General features: G+C 49.5%; 1 protein-coding gene across 3 annotated transcripts in view; it reads left to right on the plus strand.

The window, feature by feature from the left end:
• Positions 1-25392, plus strand: part of TGFA (transforming growth factor alpha) — a 105772-nt gene that overhangs the window by 14189 nt on the left and 66191 nt on the right. For 2 of the 3 annotated variants that reach the window (XM_027623461.2, XM_027623459.2), the window contains exon 2: positions 22160-22213. In XM_027623461.2, the coding sequence (XP_027479262.1) occupies positions 22160-22213 (54 nt within the window). Of the gene's footprint in view, positions 1-11141; positions 11199-22159; positions 22214-25392 lie in introns of those variants that run through there. The other variant, XM_027623460.2, reaches the window with a different exon arrangement.

Genomic DNA, 25392 nt, shown 5'->3' on the forward strand with positions numbered 1-25392 from the left:
TTACCTAATGGAGAGAAAAGAATATATAAAAGCCATTACTCCAAGTTCCCAGAGTAGTGCTCTGTTAGGATCAAGATAGTGGGATCTTCTTTGTTAGAGGCCATCCTTTCAAGTATGTTCTTATTTTGAATCCTCTGTAGGTTGTAGAAGTTTTTGGCAAATGGACTGCTTAGGCCCCAGTGAACCACTTGAAAGTTAGAGATTTACACTTAGGAAAACAACATCAACTCACTTTGTAATGTGAGCTTTTTTTCTGGTGAAGTGCCTCTTTCCTCTACTGTGGAAGATAAGGAAAAATAAACAAAACAATCCTTTCAACTCGGTTGGATTTTTTGGATTTCAGATAAAAGGCCGCCATTTTTCTTTTAACAGTAATAACAGAGGCATTTGGAGTATCTCAGCTGTCATCCCATGTAGAATATGTCCAAGTGATCAAGCAGGAGTTGTGATTTTTGTGAACCAAGCCTAGTGTAACATTTGGTTCTTAATTCACCCAAACTGGCTACTTTACTCATTTAATGCTGTGCTATAGAGCCAATGGGATGAATAACCAAAATAAGATCTATCAGCTTCAAATGAGGGATGCTATTTATTTATTTGTTTTAGGTGATTTCTTTTCTACATGGATTGTTCACTTCAGCACACCCTTAATGTGTGTCAGATCTTCTGCTGGGTTTGGTGATATTAATGCAAAGAGGGCCACCATTCCCTAGCCTTTGCCCTCAAGCCCTGAATTCTTGGCAGATTGTGGCAGAAGCAGACTGTGTGTGTGTGTGCGTGCGTGCGTGTGTGTGTGTGTGTGTTAAAGATTTTGTGTGTGTGTGTTTTAAAGATTTTGTTTATTTATTTGACAGAGAGAGACATAGCGAGAGAGGGAACACAAGCAGGGGGAGTGGGAGAGGGAGAAGAAGGCCCTCCACGGAGCAGGGAGCCCGATGCAGGACTCGATCCCAGGACTCTGGGATCATGACCTGAGCCGAAGGCAGACGCTTAATGACTGAGCCACCCAGGCGCCCAGCACAGTTCTTTTCCAATATGACATGAGGTACACGGTGGGCACCTTGTGCTCAAGAGCAGGGTTTTGGGGTATGGGAGGGCAGGGCACAATCTGAGAAGATGATGACCATCACTTAAAACAGCACCTGGTAGGTGGTCATTTCTTTAAGAGTTTTATGTGTCATACAAACTCCTTTAGCCTATCTGGGCAACCCTGTGAGATATGGTGATTATCCCCATTTTACAGATGGGGAAGCTGAAGCACAAAAATGTTGATTTGTCCACATTCCCACAGCCAGCAAGTAGCAGCACAAGGATTCAAACCCAGGTCCCTGGCCTGCCGACCTAGCCGTCCCGCAGCTCTGTGTCATTCATTCGCAGAAGCCTGTGGATGCTGTGGATCCTGACATCCTAGTGTCATTCATGTGTGAAAGTGCCATTTTGTAGCAGACCGTAGGCTAAATGTAATCGGACTTTTCAAACAGCCACTCCCTTGAGTTTTTTTTACCATAGTGAGAGTAATTGCCATGCAAGTAATTGTCATGTTGGCCAACAAGAAATGTTGCCACTTCCCAGTGCTGGGAAATAGAAACAAATGTGGTCCAGATTTTTTTTTTTCCTCTCCTTCAGGTCAAGAGGTAGCTAGCTGTTCAGGAGCCAGATAATCACATGAGGCATGCTATTTGATACATATTAGGGTGACCGGGGCACCTCTAGTAATAAATTCATTCATGGAGACTGGTATGCATTTATACCATACATTTTTAAATCTTATTTAAATTCAATTAATTAACATATAGTGTATCATTAGTTTCAGAGGTAGAGTTCAGTGATTCATCACTGGCATATAACACCCAGTGCTCATTCCATCACACGCCCTCCTTAATGCCCATCACCCAATTAGCCCTTCCCCCCACCCACCTACCATACATTTTTTAAGAAGTATTTGTTTTAAAGGGTGATTTTTTTCCATTTATGCAGGCAGCCTGTCCTCCAGTGAGTGACAGGCCTGTAAGTTCCCGTGCACGTGAGCTGTAGCCTTGAAGGCCTCTGCTCGAGGACTGGCTTTTCTCCTCCTCACCTCCCTTCTAGGCCTCTCCGGTTGACATGTCCCCCAAATAATAGCTAAAGATGACAGAGTCTTTACCACTTTTGCTTAACACCCTTAGTTCTTCACAGTCCCACTGAAGATAGAATCTGTGTTAGCACATTTGCTAGTAGCTGGCTTCCTTTAACACTCTTCACCCTTAACTTTAGCCATAACATGGACCTGCAAAACACACAGACATTTCCATTGACTTGATAGAGCAGCAGGTCAGAACAGAAATAGGATTTACTGTTTCCCTTGTATGTGGGAACTTCATTTGGCTGGGAGCCTTTTTTAATGGCCTTTGCAACTCCGAATATAGTTTAATGTCTGGATCCTCAGGTGTGAGCAAGGGCCATCGTGTGGACATTTTACCAATGTTTAGTAAAGGTGGGGTTTTTTTTCTGTTAGGTAAAGGAGTCGTACCCTTTGTCACAGAGTCCACAAGTACCCCGTCCCCTTTATGAAAGTTTGTGTTAGGCCACTTCATTTTACAAAAGACCGACATCAGTACCTCTTTTTGCTAACCAAAAGAAATCTATAAAGAGAAATCGTAAAAGTGAAAACAGCTTCCAGCATTTGTTTTGCAGCAAGCTTTTATAGAGGCAGCATGCACCCCAAGCAGTGAGGGTGGCTCCATCAAGCTCATTCCCCCAAACTACACTCAGCATTTCCACATCCAGCCGCCATATGTTTGAACCGTGTCTGTGAGCATCTGTGCTTTATCTCGATTTATTTTTTGCATCCGTTAGCAAGAGGTGTCCTATAGTATCAAAAAAGCCCAAGAGATTATTCTTTAGGTCTAGGAATGCTCAAAAATGTTTCCATATATTGGGGCACCTGGGTGGCTCTGTCAGTTAAGTGTCCAACTCTTGTTTTTGGCTCGGGTCATGATCTCAGAGTCGTGAGATCGAGCCCTAGGTCGGGCTCCATGCTGGGCGTGGAGCCTGCTTAAAATTCATATTCTCTCTCTCAAAAAGAGATGTTTCCATATAAATTAGTTAGTAGTGATTGCCTTTTCACTTTGCACCACTGTGGCTTACGGGAAGGTTTCATCAGGTAGTGTATGTGTTATCAAACCTGTATGGATTATTAAAACATCCAGTGGGATGGACCACTTTTACAAAGACAGACCTCTTTCTGGGAAAAAAATGTGGGTTTTAAAAATCACTGTCTTATTTAAAGGACCTTCCTTGATAATCCTTTTCTAGAACCCTCTCTCCCTAGTTTGTAACTCCGAATCATTCACATCGCTGGTTGGCTTATAGTAGATTGCCTCCACTGCAGTAGCTTCCCTAGCCCTTCTAGAAAAGTTGACCAGTTGGTCATTTCTGTACAAGCCCATCCTGCTGGCCCATGGGGGAGGAAAAGTTGATGTTTTAGGCAGCCAGGAAACTCAGCTATCTCCTGAGATTTAAACACCCAGATAACACCACCTCATAAAAATTCTGTTGTTCTCCGAGCAAAAGGCCCACTTGTATTTTCCACGGGCCTTTTTCCTCACTGCCCTGTAGGCTCCCTTGATCTTCACTTGCGTCACCTCATCTCCAGCAACCCACTATCTAACATTTCTTCCTCCAACTGATGCTCTTGAGTTGTGACATTCAGCAGGAGAAAAAGAAGAAAGAAAGGTTTAACCTTTTGGAACAGAGCAGTCCCTTTGGGTCCAGACGCCCTCATCCTTTGAGCTTGCACCTCACACCCCGAGGCACCCCAACTGCATGGAGCTGCTGAGTGATAACAAGGGCAAGACGGTGGTGGAATAACCCCACTGTTGTCCAGCAGTAAAGAAAATAAATGTGCCTAATCATTCGTCGATGTGCTGCCCTTACTAATCAGGGAGCAACCCTGTCCAGCTGTTTTCCCTTCCCCTGTGGGAGGCGCCGCTCGCAGCAGGGAGAGGGCTCGGCTCCAGTGGGCGACTGTTCCCAGGCCAAGGACGGAGCCGCTCTGTCTGAGAGCAGCGGCTCCCGCTAGCCCGCCCTGCGCCCTGCAGCCGGACCGCAGAGCTGAGCTCCCGGCCTGGAGAAGTGAACTGCAGGGCCGGGGGTGGGGGGGGGTGTTAATCCCACCAAACAGGAGATAAGGGTCTTCCCTTAAATATGCTTCTTTAAATGAGGCAGGTACCAGCCACCCTCGCAAATGGGAAAGGGGGTTGAGGTGCAAAATGGAAGCCCTTCCTGTGCCTGTGGTCTTCATCCCAGAGGCTGGTGCTGGCTCAGCCAAGAATGCCCTCTGGGGGCCGTGATGTCATCAGACTCCACTGCAGAGCAGAGAAGTGGGCGAATGGCCTCACTGTTTGGCCTTACAGATAAAGTCATTAACTTTTGTGTAAAAGCATGTTTAGGCGCCCAATGAGGTCATTAGAAAGCATTAAAGAAGTCTGGATTGTTCTAAACCACCTACCCGTGCACCATTTTTGGTTTTCCCCCCTTTAGCCTCTTCAGAAAGGGCTTCGTTGTTTGTACCTGGGCTGTTTATCACCTGGTGAGCTATTTTCGGAGGCTCCACAGGCGGAAATTTTCTGGAAATCTAGGGCTTTGTTTATATAAAAACCTTCCATTTTAGGGTGTAGATAAATTGGTATGAACAGCTATTGATATTCTTAGGTACTGCCTCCCTTATCCTGGGGGAGAAGAATCACTTTCATTTTTAGTCCTATCACTGGGGTGTCTCCAGGTGACCTTTTGCTCCTTTGACAGTAGTCCCGTGGGGGCGGGGGGGGGGTGTTCATCTAGAGATTTCTGTTCCTACTTCTTGACTTTCACCTTCCCTCTTTCCCTCATTCTCAACTTCTGAAGCGCCTTGCATGATACCTGACATTTAGTGGTTGACAGATACATTTTTATTGATGACGAATAATTTACTCCCAGAGTCTCTCTCCTCTTCTCCTTTTCCTTTTCTTTCTTACCCCTTGCTCCCAGAATAGCACTGACATAGCAGCAGACAGGAACACTGACTTCTACCTTCCTTAGAGGGCAGGACTCCTTCCCCAAGGTTATGTGGCCTGTCCCAGCGCTACAGCCCCACACCAACCTCACCGCCATTACACCCGCGTCAGTGGGGACAACTGTCTCTGTGTCTCTCTCACATGTACTGGGGGGGGGGGTCTGAAGGACAGCAGAGAGCTGGGCTAGGCTTGCAGGGGGCATAAAAGGTTGCTGCAGAGGCAGGACATTTAGGGCAGAGAAACCCAGAGCAGAGGAGAATCTCTTGGTCTGTACATTTGCAGCTTGTGTGTCCTCTGGTCCCAGGTGAGTTCATTTGCTTTGCTCCTTGTGGACCCTCCTCTGTGGAGCCTGGGATGCTTTAGTCCAGGCGGGAGTGGGAGGGATACATGGTAAACAGGGTTAGAGACTGTGCAAGCTTCCAGAAAGCCTTGAGCCCAGCTGTCACCATCCAGAGGCTAGCTTCTCCTGGATGTTGAATGTGTGTCTCACATGTGAGCCTGCAATTACCGTGGACAGAGATTCCTGCAACCTGCCTGGGGGTAACCAGGGGCAGAAACTTCATTCCAGTTCGTAGCATTCTGGGGAATCTCAGGGATTTGGGGCAGACTCTGGAAGGGAACTGTCAGCAAAAGCTCTTTAGAGAAGTTTGAGAACATCAGGATCCAGAGAAAATGGACTTATGTTGAGCCTGCTAGTGGGTTTCTCTGGGCCTGTGTTCTTATTTGTTTATTCATTTGCTTTTTTATTTTTTGAGGGAGACGGGGCCTTCCATCTGAGGTGGACAGGAAAGGTTTTTTGAAAACATTGCTGTTTGAACTGGGCCGTGAAGGTTGACCATGGCCTAGGAAGGTGAAGAGAAAGCAGAGGAATAGTAGAGGCAGAGACAGGGTAAAGAGGGGTAGGGGGTGAGGGGCCTGCAGGAACGAGACTGAAGCACATGTCCTAAGCTCAGCGAGTCTTGTTTCTGTTCTGTTGTAACCCGACCACTTCTTGAGGCCTCCCCCGCCACCCCCTCACCTTTCACCTGGACTTCTGCCGTGGTCTCATCCCTCTCCTCTAAGCTCCAGTCTTGCCTCCATAAGGCTTCTTCCCTTCTCAGTCTCCCCAGTGATTCTCCTAACACCTACATCAGGCGCCATTGTTCTTCTGCTCAAAACCTGCCAGTGGCTGTCAGCTGCGCCCATGAGAGACGTCTGCTCTGGTACCTCCCCAGCCTTGTTTCCCTCCACTGTCCTGCTCCAGCCTTCTTGCTCTTCCTTGAACACGCTGAGTTTACTCCTACCTCAGTACCTTTGCACTTGCTGTTTCTTCAGTTTTGGATGCTCTTCCCCCAGTAGATATTTGCAGGACTTTCCCTCATTTTACTCAAGTTGCCATTAGATGTCACCAGTTCAGACCGTGATGACTCTGTTTATCTACATACACACCTCCATGATGAAGAAAACTGTCCCGTGTCGGACTTATTTCTTGGAGAGCTGTCACCATAGAACAGTTCTAATGGTGTCTTCTTATTCCAGAATGAAAGAACCTAGATTTTATAAAGTCCTTATGAAGTGCTCCTGCTCAAATAAGAGTTCAAGTGTTGGCTTTTGTGGCTCACACTCCCTGACCATCTCTGGCACTGACAGGTTTGGCCTGAAAAGGAACTGAATTCATTCAGCAAGTATTGTTGAGAGCTATCTACGTGTCAGGCACTGTTCTTGGCACTGAGAATACAGGCACCTGAAAAACTCCATCTCCCCCGCCTCCACTTGATCCCAAAGAGACAGAAAATAAACCTACAATAAAATGTCAGGTTATAACCGTGTGGGGGATGGGGAATAAGCCAGTTGCTTCATTACCTTGCTTGTAGGTCTTCACAGAAGGATGATGTTGGACAATTAAAAGGCCCCTGCACTCTCTTGTTCCTTTCCTGCCTGAGTTATAAAAGGGGACAGGAAAAGGAGAATGGAAGATTTCTCTGTAACTGTAGCTTCATTTTGGTTATGATAAAGGCTGTGCTTGACACCCACTTGGGAGCCCACTCTTTGATGTAGCTAGAGGGTCAAGAAATTGGATTAGATTGATAAACCACCCTTCTAGCAACTCTTGTGTTCTGCTCCCTCAGTCTCAGAGCTGACAGCCAGTTGACAACAGATTGAAAATTGTATTCACAACTTGTCCTCAGCTGAGAGACAGCATGTCTGCAATATGTTATCTCTTTTATATTAAAAATCACCAAAGCAAGGCCAGTTGCCCTGAAACCAAGGTTCTGGATTTCTGTGGTGGTTTTGAAGGCCTCCGATTCCTGATGGTACCTACCAGCCTCTCACTGGAAGAGTCCTCCCCCTCCCGCCCCTCCTCTGTCTCTGGCCTGCTTCTATAAGGAACATTAATTCTCCTCTTTCTCTCATCCATCGTGTTCTTAGTTTGAGAGTGAGACTCAGGATGCGCGGCAGCCCAGACCAATCCCTGACGAGAGCTGCTCATTGCTTCTCCCTGGGAGCCGCTAATCAGTAAAGGTTTATCGGGCACATCCGTACAACACACTTCACAATGTAAGAGAGCTAATTGTACTTCCCGTCGTCTGAGCTTTCAGCCAGCTGGAATTCAGAGTGATGGCAAAGCCTGGCCAGGAAGCAGGCCTTGGCCTCTGTATTTACACTCAGCCACGCTGATGGACAAGGAGTGAGGCCCAGATCCATGGGCCTCCATTGTAGGCTGAGCAGTGTCTGCTCCACTTTTCCAGAAAAGTCCAATTCAAGCTGCTTATGCCATGGCCTTCCTAGGAGGACATTTTACTTGAACTTAGGGAAGCAGTATGACGGGACAGTTTAGAGCATAGAGTAAAATAATTCAGCTTCATAGTGTTGTAATTGTCAACAGCTGTTTTTTTTTTAAGATTTTATTTATTTATTTGACAGAGACAGAGAGGGAACACAAGCAGGGGGAGTGGGAGAGGGAGAAGCAGGCTCCCCGCCCAGCAGGGAGCCCGATGTGGGGCTCGATCCCAGGACCCTGGGATCATGACCTGAGCCGAAGGCAGACGCTTAATGACTGAGCCACCCAGGCGCCTCCTCAATAGCTGTTTTTTTAAGAGACTTTTTTTTTTTAGTAGTTTCAGGTTTAATAGAAACATTGAGTGTAAAGTACAGAGAATTCCCATATACTTCCTTATCCCACTCCACATAATTTCCCCTACTATTACCATCTTGCCTGTGTGGTACATTTGCTACAATTGATAAACCAATATTAGTACATTATTATTACCTAGTTAATGGTTCGGTTTTTTTTTTTTTAAACAAAACAAATGAACAAGCAAATAGCAGAATCAGACCTAGAAATACAGAGAACAAACCAATGGTTCCAGAGGGGAGAAGGCAGGGGATGGACAAAATGGATGAAAGGGAGGGGGAGATATAGGCTTCCAGTTAGGGGATGAAAGGCACAGCACAAGGAATACTATCAATGGTATCGTAGTAGCGCTGTGTGGTGACCAATAGGAGCTACATTTGGGGTGAGCAGAGCACAACCTATAGGGAAGCTGAATCACTGTGTTGTACACCTGAAACTCACATAACATTGTGTGCCAGCTCTGCTAAAAATAATAATCAGGAGAATAGCATTAAAAAGTAGCTATAAGCTCCAAGATAGCAACTATAGTGTTATTTAAAATCATAAATATGGCCAACAGTTGGGAAAATGCTTAAGAAAGTATGGTACTGCCACAGGGCGGACCGTTTGGTTCCAGGGTATGGACAGTACTTGCGGGGGAAAAAATCAAGATCTAAGCCTAAGCCTACAAGAAAATATTCAGAGGGAGAAACCCCAAACTGCTAATCAAAGTGGTATTCCCCCCCCCAAAAAAATGTTCATGCTTTTTTTTTTTCAGCTAAATTTGAACTAAAGTCCCTAGTTTACACTAGAGCTGATTCCTGTGTTGTGTGTTCTAGGAGCTCTGACACACGTATAGTGACCTGGATTCCCCCCGCCTGCACAATAAGTTGCACCACGCAGAAGCCCCTTGTCTTCCCTTATTCATCTCCGCCTCCCTCCTCCTAAACTGCTGGCGGCCACCGATCTTTTTATAGTCTCCATAGTTTTACCTTTTCCAGAATGTCCTAGAGTTGGACTCCCACACAGTTTAGAGCCTCTTTTGATGGACTTATTTCACTTAATACTATGCATTTAATAGTCCACTGTCTGGATGTTTATCCATTCATCTACCAAAGGACCTCCTGGTGACTTCAAAGTTTTGGCAATTATGAGTAAAGCCACTATAAACATGTGTGTGCAGGTTTTTCTGTGGACGTAAGTTTTCAATCACTTGGGTAAATACCAAGAAGCTCTGCTGCTGGACCATATGGTTATGTGATGTTTTATTTTGCCACAAACCACTCAGCTGTCCACCAAAGGAGCTGTACCATCTCACCAGCTGGTTTTGCTTCCTATACCAACAACCTTCTTCTAGATGAGTCTGATGTTTTTTCTAGGCAATGCTTCAGAAATACACTGAATATTAATCAAGACCCCCTTCTCACTGCGCTCCTATCTGGGATTTAAACGTGCAGGCTGCCACCCACGTTGTTCTGTCATTCTCCTGTTCTTGCCTGAGCTAAACCATCCTAAGAAAATGTCCCCTTTTCCCTGATCCCTCTTCCCTTTTCCTTCTCCTCTTCCCCCCCCCCCCCCCCGCCAAAAGTTCAAAAAAGTAAATAGGGAAAGGGGCAGGAGCAGGTTGGTGGGAGAGATCCCATTCCCATTTCCCAAGAGAAGAGCTATTGTGTCTTCCCAGGTTTTTGGTCTTCCTTTAAAATGCATTGACACCACTAAAAGGTACATGATGCTCTCCACCCCAAAACAGTGGGGATGGGCATGCCCTGTTCATAACTGGTTTGTCTCCCCGCGGCAGATAAGACTTTGCACATACAAATAAGTGCTTTGGGGGCGTTCACTGAATGGCTGTGCTCCCTGTGGCTAGAAGAATCCACATTGGCGGAGGGGAATTTGTCAGGGGCCCTAAAATTGGGCAGCAGGCTAAGAGACAAGAATACATCCCTACTCCAATCACTTCTTCCCCCTTAGGGCTTTTGGGAGTCTCTTTGGAACCCCATGACTATAAAACACTGGGAGTGGGCTCTGTCTGTGCTTTGTCAGTCTCGTTACTTTATAGGTAGGCTTCATGTTGTGCAACCCAAGTGCTCCAGGTTAATACAGAGAGACAGATGAGCATAAGAATAGAAGGAATCTCGAAGGGGGAAGGGAGGATCCCAGTTAAAGGAGAGCAGGCAGATCAGCAGGAGGACCACCCCCTTCCACCCCCCATGAGCTTTCCAAAGACCATTCACAAGGCTCTAATGAGTACCACCATCCATTCCTGTGACTTCTGGCTTGTTCCGTTTCCCCCCAAGTTTTGGGTGCTTCTGCTCGTGTGCAGCTGGAGGCTACATGCCCCATGCTTGAAGGGACTGGCCCTGGTGGGGTGCAGAACTTCTCAGTGGGGTGCACTATGAGCATCTTATGTGGGACAAAATCCTATGCATTACAGCAACTTAGTGTCCCTGCTCTTACTGCCTAAATACCAGCAGTGCCCCCCAGTCATTGTGACAATCAGGAGCCCCCCCCCCCCGAGTTTCCCGAGGCTCCCTAGGGGCACTGCCAGTGGTGAGAACCCAGGTAGGGGTGGCCTGCTCAGGGTCTCCTAGGGCAAGGCTGTCAATCCAATACCTCCTGCCCTCCCCTTGTCCGGATCCTTTTCAGCGGCTGGCACCTGCACTTGTCCCCGAGGCCCTTTCTCACCCATTCTGTCGTCTTCCTCTCCTCCCGCCCCTCACTCATCTCCAGGGCCCAAGAAAAGGCACTCGACATTTTTCAAGTCAGCAGTGTGACGGGGGTTGAGAAACATAGGGTTACAAGAACTTCAGAGTGTTTTCCCCTTAACTCTTAAAAATCTGTAGTTCCAGGAATCTGTTTCCTCTGTTTGGCCCCTGCTTCTCAATCACTGGCCCTCATCTGATCAAGTGAGTTCTCCTAAGGGTGTTCTGCGGCGGGCCTTGAGAACACAGAACACGATGGAAGCCTGACCGTGGTGATTAGCATTGGTGCAAGGCTGGCTGTCCCCTCTCTCCACCACCCCCTTTCCAGGCTGATGCTGCATCGATCTGAAATTCTTCCAAGTCACGCTGGTATTTATCTTGGCCCAAGCATCGCAATGCCTTTCGCGGGGTGGTTCTGGGGGTGTCCCGAGTGAAGCAGCGGGAAGTGATGAGTTTGTCACTACCAAGCTATTCGAATGGAGGAAATGGGGCAGAGTTCAAGGATTGCGTTTTTTTTTTTTTATCTCCTCCCGGCGCATAGCCTGCTTCCAAGCCACTTGCTGTGAGTGGTGTGTACGTATGGCCATGACGTAGCTGAGGGAATAGCCTGGCTTTGTTGCACCTGCTGAGAGGCTAACTCTGCTGGTTGGAGGTCCAGGCTGAGCCACTGCTGACCCTGGGCCTGGCGGATGGCCCCTCTGGGGCCACAAGGCCAGGCGAAACTGAGACATGGCCATGGGCCTCTGTGGAGGGGGAGGGAGATCTATAAGGTCCCTGGGGACTCTTCCAGAGCTGGCATTTGATTTCTGCATTTCCTGGCAGCTGGGTCTTGGCTCACCTGGTCCCAGTACTGAGGGACCCTGCAGGTAAGACTACTGCATCTACCACTTCATCCTGGCCTGGTCTCTAGCCCTTCCCCGCCCCCCCCCCCCCGCCCCTTCTCTCCTCTGGGACTCTGGGAAAGTCAAGCATAGCCCTTTCTGCAGACGCTCTGATGCCTCCAGTCAGTGTCAGCCAGCTGGTACAAGGTTTCAGAGCACCTCAGCTTGGCACAGCGGCTTGCGACCTCAGAGCTCGGTCCTGGGTGAGCCTGTTGGTGATTTGGCAGCCGGGGACCTCCAGCAGGCCCAGGAGGGCTCCGTGATCCTCACCCCGCTGCCCCGCAGTCCCTGGATGCGGCCCTCTGCCAGCAAGCACGGGAGCAGGCCTGCTGGAAAAGGAAGTTTGACTTAGTACCCAGCCCTTGGCCCAGGTCTTTGCTAAGCCTTTAACTCTGCCCAAGAGATGACTGCTTCCTCCCCACACAAAAGGGCGTAGCATAGGTCTGTGTGGGTGGGAGTGGGCACAGGGCCATTCCTGCCCAGAGGAGATGCTTGGTGCATCCTGGTTAGCCCATTTTTCTATAAAGATCTGTTGTCCCTGAATGCTGTTTGCTTCAGTCCTCTTAGACCACCAAATCAGTGGCATTGTTCTAGGAGGCTCTGAAGTGGGTGGGGTGTTAGAAGAGGAAGATGTCTGCCATAGCAGTGTGAGGTGTGACCTCACCTACCAGACCTCAGAAACAAAGGTGTCTCAACGGGCAGCCTCCACATCCTGCTGAGAGGGTCTCTCTGGCTTTTTTACTTAGTCCTTTATTTTTTTGGCATGCCTTTCCAGAAGTCAGACCGCACATCACCTTTTGCAGCTGCATTCCTTCTCTGTGCATGCGCTGTCAGTCCCGGGCATTTATTAAGATATCGACTGTCAAGAGCTCAAAGCATTTGGCAAATATTCCCATTTGCCCCTTGAAGTAGAGAAAGACCGTAATCAGTTCTTCTAAATCAGAGATTTAGTAGGAAACGAGGTCTGGGCTGAGAGAGAGCAAGGGGCCGGCCCATGTGAGTGACTGCAGCGGGCCCCGCACCCACCAGTGCTGACAGGACTGACCCCCGTCCGGGGGCAAAAGGAGACGGCATGCCTGCTGGAGGTCAGGAGGGTGTGTGGAGGAGGTAGGGGTCTAGTGGGCCTGGAAGGGTGGGGAGAAGGGCGGGGGCAGCAGGAAAGAACAAGGAAATTTAGGACACCTGAACCATGGTAGACGCATTTGGGTGGAACAAAGGGCTTGAATAGAGAGCATGAGAGATGCTCGCAGAATGCAGGTAAGTGTGTTTACTTCAGTTGTGTTTCCTTCTCTAGACTAAACTCCTGTGGCAAGTCCTGCCTTTGCCCGAAGAGCCCCTGGGCGTGTAGGGCTCTGCAAACAGTCCTTAGGCTGGCCCTCCTGCTGCTCCAAGCCGGTCCACTCGGCTCTGGCCCCCTCTTGACCCTGTCTCTTCCTCCTTGGGGTCACCAGGTTCAGGTCTTCCTGTTTTCTCATAAAGTTTTCAGGGAAAGCCTACAAAATGAGTTAAGGATGTGAAAATAAACATCTCTGGAGTCATGCCAGCAGGTACCCCAAACAAGTCAGGGTCATCTTGGCATGCGGGTTAGGGAGACTCACTCCAGGCTCCGGAGAAGGATGGCTCTCTGCACTCCTCCTCTACGGAGGCCAGTTCACATCATTATTGAAATAGACACAGGGGCACCTGGGTGGCTCAGTCGGTTAAGCATCTGCCTTCAGCTCAGGTCATGATCCCAGGGTCCTGGGATCAAGCCCCGCATCGGACTCCTTGCTCAGTGGGGAGTCTGCTTCTCCCTCTCCCTCTCCCCCTGCTTGTGCTCACTCACTCGCTCACTCTCTCTCTCTCTCAAATGAATAAATAAAATCTTAAAAAAAAAATAGAAGAAACATTTTAGGTCCCCTTCCCTCCCTTCCCCCCGAATGGTGGTGCAGTCAGACATTTATGATGGAGTTCAGTGTGAATGGTTTGCCTAGACTGGGAAGGATTACTTCTCACAGGAAGGATCTGTTGCAGACACTGTAAGAGAAGGAACTTTTAGTCCTTTTCTAGGTCTGCAGCACCTGGAGTGGAGTCTGCCGTGTAGTGGTGCTCAGCAAGTACTTGAATGAATGAATGCATCCATGCAGGCCAGGTTTCAAGAGTTGTTCATCTCCCCTGAAATCAGAATGAGAACCAAGACTTAGAGCTGTGTCTCTGGAGGGTATACCATAGAAGTGAGGAAGGAATTCTGAGGATCAGCTGGTTTTCCCATTCCCCTCAAGGTGTGTCCCCTCCGCACACCCTCAACACTCACCCTCCACTCTGTTTTCAGGTTAGTGACCTCTTAGAAAAACTCAATCCAACATACATGGGTCAAAGACCTAACTAGGTGTGAGGCATGGTGCCTGGCCTGGCGGTAGAGATGAGCAGCACATCATCTGGCCGCACCAGAGGGGGAGACAGAGAAGATGGGAAAACTTCCAAACTACAAGGCAAAATCAGATAAGGTTTGCTCTGAAGAAGAAATGATTATTTCTGACATTTGGGGGGGGCTTTGAGAGGCAAATCTGACTTCATGGGTGGAGGAAGAGGAAGGGGCGTGCCAGCCTGAGAGATCAGCGGAATATTCCCAGCAACTGTCGGTGGTAGCTCCATGTGTTGCATGTTTATCATGTGCCACTCTGTGTACCCCACGTTTTCCATGGGTCCCCTTCTCCCCATTTAATCTTCATCACAACCCTGTGCAGAAAAGAGAGATCTTTTTTTTTTTTTCTTTGACAGAGACACAGCGGGAGAGGGAACACAAGCCGGGGGAGTGGGAGAGGGAGAAGCGGGCTTCCTGCCGAGCCGGGAGCCCGACACGGGGCTCGATCCCAGGACCCCGGGATCATGCCCTGAGCCGAAGGCAGACGCTTAACGACTGAGCCACCCAGGCGCTCCAGGAAAGAGATATCTTTAGCTCTTTTTACAGCAAAGAAAACTCAGGCTCAGGCAATTAAGTATCACAAAACCACAAGGACTGGAGTCCAGACCCTGGTAGCGTGAGCCCACAGCTCTGAGCTGAGTGATTGCAGGTTGTGCGCAGGGCAGAGGGAATCATGACAGGCAGCTGGAGTCAATGGGTCCAAAGAGAGTAGCAGGTGGAAATAGGGTTTGGGACCAGGTTCTGCACCTTACATCTCTGCTTGGGACTTCAGGCTGGGTTCTGTGAGCAGGAAGCCTGTGGGGGAGTTTAGAGGAAAGAAGTGCTATGGTCCAGCAGGTGTTTCAGGAAACTCACTCTGGCAGCAGGAGCAAAGGTAAAAATGCTCTTGGCAGGCAAACCAGTCAGGCAACTATTGCGATAGCCCAGGAGAGATGATGAGGCCTGAATTGGGGCATTAGCAGTAGGGATGCGGGGGGGGGGGGGGGTGCGCGCAGGATGAGATAGACAATGCAGAGGCAGACTGCGGAGGAGGCCTGGGCTTGGATATGGGGTAAAGGAGAGGGAGCGGTAGACGATGGCTGTTGGGTCGTCAGCCCCGCCTAGAAGCCGGGAGGAGGTGGAACAGGTCAGGGATGAGACGAGTTTAGTTTTGAACACATGGTTTGAGGTACAGGCTTCTGGGGAGTGGTCAGGGTGCTAGAGGCTATAGGAAGCAGGGGAAGCGTCTGTGGAAACGTGATCAGTATGGCGCCTTTGGCAGCCCATCCTCTGCTGCCTTTGCTTTCGTATGGAAAATTCTATTTTTCTCTGACTTTGTGCATTCCATTTTATTGCATTTAATCCTTGCAGAAGCCATGTGAGGAGTTGTCATCCTTATTTATGAATGAGGATGCCGAGGCTCAGCAAGGTTAGATAACATACCCAAGGTCTCACAGGTAAGGATGGCAGGACTCGGATTTGAAACCAGTTCTGAGGGCAAGGCTCCTTTCTGCTCTGCCATCACAGACCCTGAATCAGAATTAGAAAATGGTAGACCTTACATTCGAGACCCCATCTGCTCATCTCTTCTTCCCTGATCCTGAAGGTTCCTCCTGAATACTTTGGCTTTTTCCCATCTGCAGATATATTGAGATGGATATGGAAAATACCTATGAACATTCAGGTGACACTGGCTTATTTTCCATGCCATAATCATGAGGTGTTGCCTTAGATTCATCAAGGTGGACTTTACCACTTACAGCCACCCCAGGGGTCATTAGGAGGGGCAGCTGAGAGTCCCAGGCTCACTGACCCAAGTGCATTCCCTCGTGGATTGTGAGCTTGGAGTATATTATCAAGACTGTGTTGAAAATGTAGAGATAGAAAGTGCTTGTTTAGGATTAGATTTAGGGTCTCACACATCTTCTGATATTTGATATAAATGCCATGCTAAATTGAAGGACAGAATTACCATAAACCAAGCTTGCTCACTGAGACAGGCACACAAAGGCTTTACTTTGTCTGAGCCTTCTTCAAGGCAGGGATCCACCTACAGAGTTGTGGAATGAAGCCATTGTGTGTCCCCCCCCCACCACTTCCCTGGCTGGATGGTTGAAGAAGATAGACAGCCCTGAATCTTCCTAGATGCCTGGAATTCATGGACTGGCAGACATTCTGGCCCATTCTGTCATTAAAGATAAGGAGCCTAAGATTGAGAGAGGTGAAGTGATTTGCTAAGGGTGACACCATTCGTAGCTGACCCTGGTCTCTGGGCTCCCGTTGGCCTGTGTTCCTCACGTCACAATACATAACCTGGGCTCTCTGCAGGAGAGAGGAGGAGTAGGCGGTCTTTTCTAGCATGTCTGTGTTCTTTGTACTTGGCAGGAGCAGCAGAAGCAAAGTGGGGCCAACTGGACCTTGTTACAGGAGCTTGCGATATCTGTCACTTTCCAGCTAGGTGACCTTGGGCAGGTTACCTAATCTCCTGTACCTCTACTTTCTTACCTCCAAAATGGGAGCACGACAGTATCTACTTCCTAGGACTTGCTTTGACACTTGAGGGAGACTCTGCAGGGCACGTAGTCAGCGCTCGAGCAAATGTTGTGGCTCTTAACCTGTATTAACGCTGTCAGCCGCAGTGGTAACCATCCTCTGACTGAATCATGTGAGGAGGGAGCTCGGGAGACCGGTCAGGCTCCAGTGGTTTTCCCTCCGCCACCTGCCACTGGCATAGAAATGTCTTCCTGCTTCACTCGTCCCATGTCACGGCTGTGTTGGGGCAAAGGGGTCAGGTCCTTCACCTGTATGGGTTTGTAACTGAAAGCTGCCCCCTCCCTGCATAGTTGGTTTCTTTGCTGTGCATCACGACATGCCACCTGCCACACGACACTAACTCTTTCAAATAACGTCTCTGTAAGGCTCTCTCCTTGGGTAGCAGGGTCCAACCTGTGTTTTTAAAAGCAGTGTTGAGATGCTGGGATGGTGGAAGAAAGAGCCCTCTGTCCCATAAGCCCGTCTGCCCAGGGTGATTCATTCCCATGTCACATATTTCTAAACTCTCCCTGCTATCCCCAGAGTATTCCTAATCCTGTCTGGCCAGTTCTTCTACAGATCCCTCTGCAGCTTTGCCTGACATCCTCTGAAGCAAGTGTCACTGAGGTCTCCGTCAGCAGGGGCAAATGTGAATTGTCACCTCTTCCTTGGGGAGAAACCATAGACTCTCTGAGGGCCATCCTCCCTACACCAGGGCGATGGGGGATGCATGTGGCTGCTTTCAACCGGGACACTTACGGGTATTCTCGCCAGGGGCAAGCTCCTTGTCTCCCGGTCCTACCAGACTTCCTCCTTGTCCCTACCTGCAGTGTGTTTGTTTTCTTTTTCTTTCTTCCTAACCAGTTCTTACCCTGAAACCAGCCAGCATTGTCCTGTGGATCAAAACCTCTTGCATTTAAAAATACTGATAAGGGGGCGCCTGGGTGGCTCAGTCGTTAAGCGTCTGCCTTTGGCTCAGCTCATGATCCCAGAGTCCTGGGATCGAGCCCCGTGTCGGGCTCCCTGCTAGGCAGGAAGCCTGCTTCTCCCTCTCCCACTCCCCCTGCTTGTGTTCCCTCTCTTGCTGTGTCTCTCTCTGTCAAATAAATAAATAAAATCTTTAAAAAAAAAAATACTGATAAAGTTCTACACTATTAGTTTTTCCTATGTACTTAAAATCCTGCCACGCTGGCAGGTAAACCTTAAATGTTGGGATGCAGTTCATAAGGGAAGAGGCCTTAGAAGCCATATCAGCAGGCCCTGGGTCCTATGTGACCCGTTCACACGCATTTTTGTGCCCACACGATTGCCCCGTGCATGTCCCTGCAGACCACAGGCCAAACTGCAGGATTCTCCCTCTCTAGGTACCACCCACCACTTCCTGAGATCCTGGCTGTGTCCCATATGACCTTCCAGCCCTGAGTACAGCGGGGCAGGGGGGATCCTGGCTGCCCCCCGCCAGCACCCACACTCTCTTCTGCCCCTCTCTCCTGCCTGCATTGTTTCTTTACCCATGGGTCTTTTTTCAGCATCTCCTTTAAATCCATGGTATTCTTCATCCAAAAGGATCTACAGCACCCTCTCGCCATCCCCTCCACATCACCCTGACACCACAACCTACCCTTTACCCTTTCACTCAGGCAGCCTGGCTTAAAATGGATGAGATGTGCAACTCTTGATTTCTGGGGGCAACAACTGATCCAAAATGGACTGGGTCAGAGCTGGGAAGCAAACACTGGCTGTCTCAGATTGCCAGAGCAGGGCAGGGTCAACTGTCTGTGCTGGGGTTCCCAGGGGCCTGAGGATGCTTCTCCCAGATCTGGACACTAGAGCTGAGTCTCCACAGAGGAGCTGGTCACGAGGCTGACGGGTGGGAGAGGATAGAGGGTGTCCCAGTCCCATGTGTGAGTGAGGGGCTGCACGGAGGGACTGGGGTGTGTGCTCTGTGGCCCAGGGGAGTTAGGGGTCCAGCACCTCTCAATAGCAGGTACCATTGGCATATCAGTGGATGGGTTTCATGGTGGCTTCGGTCTATGAACTCACCAGATAAATAGGTTAGCCTCTTTTTTGACATTCTTTCTGTTGGAACTTTATGTTCCAAACAGCTAAATTGTAAGCACTGCAACCCTTGTCCCCCTTGAGGGCAGGCCTGGGTTTCCACTCTTCTCTGGGTGGAGGATCAGCTTTCATAGGTTCCCCCCCCCCCACGTCCCCTTTTTTCTTTTTTGAACTCCATGATCCAGGGATTCCCCTCTTTGGAGCTATTTAAGCAGAAAGGCGTTAGCAAGAGCAGCCCGGAAGAACTTGTGCCCCAGAGGGAGGCCACTTGGGGGGCCCGTGGCAGGCGAGGGGAGCGTGTGGCTGTGGCCTCCAAGCCGCCATCTGAACTGTGTGTGGTCTTCCTGGGGCCGCTGCCTGTGGCAGCTGTACCGTCCCCACGTGGGTGCCCCAGGGGAGGATCGCCTGTGTTTCGGATGAGCCTCAGAGCCTACGAGGACCACGGGTTTGTGGAAGGCCTTCACACAGCCTGGCTTTTCCGAGCACCTGGCCTTATGCATATGAGGCAGCCATGGGTCTGGATCGCTCACATCCTTGCCTCTCAGCAGACCTGGCTCCTAGTGGGGGAAATTGGAGGCAGCGGCTGCCTCCAGAACAGAGGGATCAAGCTTTGCTGCTAGGCCTGCTGAATCTGTTGTTCAGACTCATTTGGGGGTTGCAGCTGGTGAGACACACCTGCCAGTGTTTCCTGACAGACTGTGGTTAGAGGACCGGGAGTGGTGTGATGATGAAACGTTGTCCTGGACATGGGCTTCGGACAGCCTTGAGCTTGAACTTCACTGCAGGAGCTTGGACAAATTCTTCACCTCTGTAAGCCTCCATTTCCTTGCCTGTTTCCAGAGGCTGGGTGGGCCAGAAGGCAGGGAGGCTGGGAGATGCCACATCATGGGTAATCACGACTGACTAACACATAAAACCTGAGTGCTGGACCTGGAACTGGTACTTGCCCCATAAGGGGCAGCCCCACCTGGTGGGGGGCAGTGAAAGAGGTCTGACCCCCGTCCTTTGGTCTGAGACGCCCCGGGAAAGCAGAGGCCTCACCTCTCATCAACAGAAGTTGTGCCTGAACCAAGATTGCAGAGAGAAGCTCAGGGCATTAAGTTGTTTACCGTGGGATTTTGCGGGTATAGAGAGGAACTGTTCTCCATATTGCTCAAGAAACCCAGTGACTTTCATCTGTGGAACATGGTGATTTTGCAAACTCCAATGAGTTCTCAGAATGCCTTTGTGAGCTTGGCAGTGGATAGCTTTATGGGTGAGGAAGAGAGCGGGCGAAGTAACCTGCCCCACAACCTGCGGGGGGCGGGGGTGTTGGCCTCTCCACGGACTTCGGAGAGTTGGTGTCCATCTCTGCTTGGTCCTGGCTACAGTTGGACGGTATTTGCTTTCTTGTCTTGGCTTTGCTCAAGCAGCGGTTGATACGGAGACCAGAAACTGTACCAGCTCTGCTTTCGCTGAATGACAGGATATGGGGCCCGGGAAGGAGGTGGCAAGATAAGTCATTGGTTTGGGGACAGTTTGTGTCAGGCCAACAGTGCTTCCTCAGAGTTTTGCAAGGAATCCCCCTGTTCTTTGTGTTACTACTGGTCACTGGCTGACTTTGTCCCAGAGTGCTTTGTGGCGGTACCAGCAAAGCCCGATCATGACCGGTCCCCATCTGGCAGTGTGGACCTGGCCCTAGCAGGAATGCCTCACTTGGATGCTTGGTGTGCAGATTCCGGACTCGGCTGTTTAAATATGTCCCAGAGGAACCCTGAGAGCCATGCTTCCAAAATGAGCAGCAAGAAGGAATTGCATGGAGGAAGGCGTTTGATTTTACCCACTTTCTCTCTCGCCCCCTGCCCCTACTCTAGCCCCAGTAGCTGGTTCCTGTGTAGGAGTATTTGGGAAATCCATGCCAGACCTCCAGGAAAAGCAGGCTGCCATTTTTGTGATGTTTCTTATTTCAAAGGCTGAAAGGAAAGCCCTGAGCATGATTGCTTTCCCTGTGCCAAATACGTTTCTCCCCTGAGACTCAAGGCCTTCTGTGTCTACACCCTGAGTGGAAAGGGGAAAGGAGCCCTCACTACCTGCATGCGAGAGTGTATGCTAGTAGTCCCTTGCAGTTGAGCGGTACCAGCACACAACTCTCCTTGTTTTCTGTGCTGACTTGATTCAGCTGTCTTCTGGGCTAACCCATAGGTGGCCCGGCCTGTGCACGGCCACTGGGGTATCTTTCTGCTTTTCAGTTTTAGGAAGTCATTCTAATTTAGTGCATGCTGATTGCATAACTCCCAAGAGGTTCCTTCTTTATTGGAACTTTGCTGTTGTTTCCAGAAACCTCCGGTACCATAATGGGAGGGCACAGAAAGTCATCTGCTGGCAGGGGCATCTTTGTGGGCGTGCAAACCTGTCTCATCTCCCCAAGTCCCCATGCTCACAGGGGCCCCAAGGTTGGGGTTTAATGCTGTGCAGTTGCAGTCTTGAAATCCTTAATAGTTTTACCTTTGAATTTGTATTTCGTAAGTAAAGTCCAGTAGGACAGTGGAGTGTGTCCTAGGGACTTGGAGCCTCGGCTCCCATGATCCTACTTACTACCACCTCCCTGCCTCCCCTGCGTGGGTTCTCAGCCCTGCCACACTGCCCCTGGCGGGGCCCGGACACAAGAAAAGTTGGTGTTATGTGTGTGCACCCCCTGGCCTTTTGGAACAGGGCATGGTGGCAGTTGTCCCCATCCCGAGTTGGCAGCTCCATGGCCTGTTCAGTGGGTCACTAGACAGTGGCAAGGCTGCCCGCTACCCCTGATCCAGGTACCCGATGCATCCAGACACAGACGTTGTAGTACCCTTGGGGGTCAACTGTCTGCCGTGGTTGGAGTCCCTGGGAAGAAGAAAGACCTGTGCAGATGGCCCTTCCCGGCTGGGTCATAGCACATCGTCCAGCTGCTGGTGGGAAGGGAAGCCAGCTGTGGGTGGTCACCTGTGCACGTGCACTCGTCCCTCGGGCCCTCGGGCGCCTGTGAGGTGCGGTGCTCAGCCTGCAAGAATCCTCACACCGCAGAGCAAGAGAGATGGCATAAGCAGCCAGACAACCATCGTGACATGCACAACAGCATGAATGTGCTTAATGCCACTGAATTATACACTTAAAAATGGTGACAATAGTAAATCTTATGTGTGTTTCATTACAATAAAAAAATTATACAGTATTTAAAAAATAAAAACAAAAAAACACCAGAACAGGTAGAAAGAGACCATGGAAGGAAGGAAAAAGCTTTATATTGAGTACCGTTAATGGCACTTTTTTTTTTTTTTGCTTCTTTTTGAATAGGGGCCCCACATTTTCCTTTTGCACTGAGCCCCAAGTTAAGTGGCCAGGCCGGCCTTTTGGCCACTCTGTGAAACTGCCTGGTCTTTCCCTTTCAAGGGGCCTGCCCTTGAGTCCTGAAAGTGGTTTGCCAAGCAGACTCTTACCTTTCTTCTCTTCTCCCCACACAGGTCTCCTGTTGGCTGTGTGCCAGGCCCTGGAGAACAGCACGTCTGCCCTGAGTGGTGAGTCCCATCCCCTGTGCCCTCCATGGGGGATGAGTAGGGGACCGGAGCAGACCTTGGCTGCTGGGTAGAGCCTGCCCTCTAAGCTTCCTGCGGAGCTCCTGGCCTTTCTGCTCATGCAGGGCTGTCCCCTGCACCCCGGGGGCCTGGTTGCACTCCTGAGGGGTCTTCGTTGCAGGAGCAGGGGGGCTGTTCCCCCTCCCCTAGAGGCTTGCCATCTCCCAGCTCTGTTCAGACAGTCCATATGGGCAAGGGTGCTGGAGAGCTCGGGACCAGCCCCAGTCTTCCAGCTCATGTAATCATGAGTCTAAAGAGGAGCCCAGATTCCTGAACCCTTTGTCTGCTTCTGCCTGGTGATCTTTGTTTTGTTATTTTATGCGTTGTCTTTTGACATTTCTGGTAATATTTCCCTTATTTCAAAGATCCTAGATCAACATATTGGGAGGTTTGGGCAATGTAGAAGGCAAAGGTCTCCTGGTCAGAGTACTGCAGAAGCATCCGCTGTTGCATTGCTTTTAGCCTATGTCCAGGTGCACTCATAATTTTATACAGTTAGTCATGGTGAGGAAACGATTTTGATTCCTGCTTTTGAAACTCAAGTTTTCAAGTTGTGCATTTCTCCATGTTGCTGGAAAGTCTTGAAATTTTTCCTTTTAAAATATCATGTTCAGGGCGCCTGGATAGTGCAGTCAGTTAAGCATCCAACTCTTGGTTTTGGCTCGGGTCATGATCTCAGGGTTGTGAGATCGAGTCCCACTTCGGGCTCCACACTCAGCAGGGAGTCTGCTTGAGATTCTCTCCCTCTGCCCTTCCCACACACACACACACTTGGGTGTGCTTGCTCATATGCGCTTTCTCTCTCTCTCTCCCTCAAATAAATAAATAAATCTTTTTAAAAAGGTCATGATGTTCCACTAAAATGGACATGTGTAATTCAATTAAGCATTCTCTTTTGTATATTTATGTTGCCTCCTGTTTAAATTATGATGCTCCCTCTTCATGCCTAGAAGCTTTTCCCTTTCAGATTCTTTCCTCAGGGTATGTCTCTGGGAACACAAATAAATATATTTATGACCCTTGTAACAAATTGCCAAATAGCTACGCCAGCAGTGCCTGAGTCTGCCAGTTTCGCTATTGTTGACGGGGAGTATGTTCCCATCTGTTACTACGGCGGACCCCTGCTGTATCTCCCTAATCGTTATTTCAGGAAGGTGTGTATGGTGGGGAGGGGGGTTCTTATGTATTCATAAATCCTCTAACCAACCACAGTGTCCCTGGTACTTTGCTCTTCTCCTCTTCCACACCTTTCCCTCCAAACACACTGGAGGGGATGCTGCCACTCCCACTGGGTACCACTGCTTCTGTGGCCCCACACTTTCCCCCTTGGAGCGGTTATCCTTGATGCAGTTGGACCCTTAAAGTGTCCAAGCTACTTGGTGGCCCATGATGCCACGGAAGGAAATGCCTTACTTCCTCTGTGTTATGCTTGGCATAAGGGTGTGTCTGTCCCAGAGCAGTGCTTCCGAGGTCCAGGGTCTACCAGAATTTCCACTTTTTAATTACGTCCCCTGTCACAAAGGGCTCAGATATTAATATATTGGGGGTAAAGTGGGGGCTTGTTGTTTGTTCCACCACACTGGTCTCAGAATTGTCCTGTCTCCCTTCCTAGGATGCATTTATCCCCAGGTGCATCCTTAGCTCCTCCTGGTCCTCACTGCCGGACCCAGTAGGGCGAAGAGCCAGGTTCTCTACTGAGTCACTTGCAGGTGGTAAGTTGCAGTGATGGCAGATGCTGATACTACCATCCAATGATGGCAGATGCTGATACAACCAGGTGCTCCTGGTCATTTTACCCTCCTCCCGATCTCTTTCCATTCATACAGACAAGAGAGGCCTGTCCTACCTGAGCCTATTTCATCATGTGTAGCTCCTGCCAGGGCCCTTTGGGGTGTCCCAGTCTCTCCTGGGCAAACATGGGAAGACCTGCTATATTCATCCCAAAATGACTGTCCTTGCTGCACCAGTGACCAGCTTCTGTTGCATCTTTCTGGACTTGCTTCTATGAGAATGTCTCTGACATCAGCAAGTACCTGAGGTTTATCCTCCTCTTTATGATCTATCTTCACAGAATTCGTCACACCCTACTGTGTTGCACATTACCCTGTAACGGGCTGGGGGCCACTCTGTGGCCCAGTGTGGTGGGTGAGAGCATGGGCAGTGCCACAACTTCCGGCATCCGGGGGGGCCTTGAGATCCCAGAGCTGATTGGAGGTCTGTGGAGAAGGGAAGTGGGCTGCCTGCCTGGCCTCTGCATTGCTGTTTGATAGGTCACTTAGCTATGGGACTTGATAGAATAGCTCTTTCCATTTTTACTTACCCTCCACCTGCCCCGTTGGACCCAGACAGGAGTCCAGAGAGGGCTGCTCAGGGACACAAGTCCACATGGCAGTGATGGTGTCAGAGCCGCCTCTCCAAGGGCTAGGGCTGTGCCACTGAATCAGGCTTGTTTGCTTAACTTCCTCTTCCTTTAGGGTGACCTTCCTTTTTCTCGAAGACTCCTCGGGCCCTGGGAGGCCTTGACCACCCCCACTCTGTCCCTACCAGACATAACTGAAATTCTGTCGTGGGTGTAGTGCAAACCAGCCACACTCACCACCCCCAACACTGGATTGCGTACTGAACTCCTGCCTAATTCAATAAGTAAAAGTATTGGTGACTGTGTACTAATGGAAATCTTTATACACAGAAGAGAAATAATAGTGAAATCAATCCCCATACACCCGTCACCCAGCTTTGGCAGTTCACAGCATCTGCCATTTTTCTTTCCTCTATTCTCACAGCATTTTGATTTTCTCCCTTTGCTGGGATAATTTAAAGCAAAGTCCATTTCACTTGTGAATATTACTTATAGGTCACAGGTAAGGATTTTTTCTTTTTATGTTCAGTTAGCCACTGCATAGTACATAATTAGTCCTTGATGCAGTGTTCATTGATTCATTAGTTAAGTATAACATCCAGTGCTCATCACAGCACGTGCCCTCCTCAATACCCATCACCCTGTTAACCCCCCCTCCCACTCTCCTCCCCTCTGAAACCCCCAGATTGTTTCTCAGGGTCCATAGTCTTTCATGATTCATCTCCCTCTCTGATTTCTACCCTTTTGGATTTCCCTCCCTTCC

The sequence above is a fragment of the Zalophus californianus genome, chromosome 8 (assembly GCF_009762305.2).
Source record: "Zalophus californianus isolate mZalCal1 chromosome 8, mZalCal1.pri.v2, whole genome shotgun sequence".
NCBI lineage: Eukaryota > Metazoa > Chordata > Mammalia > Carnivora > Otariidae > Zalophus > Zalophus californianus.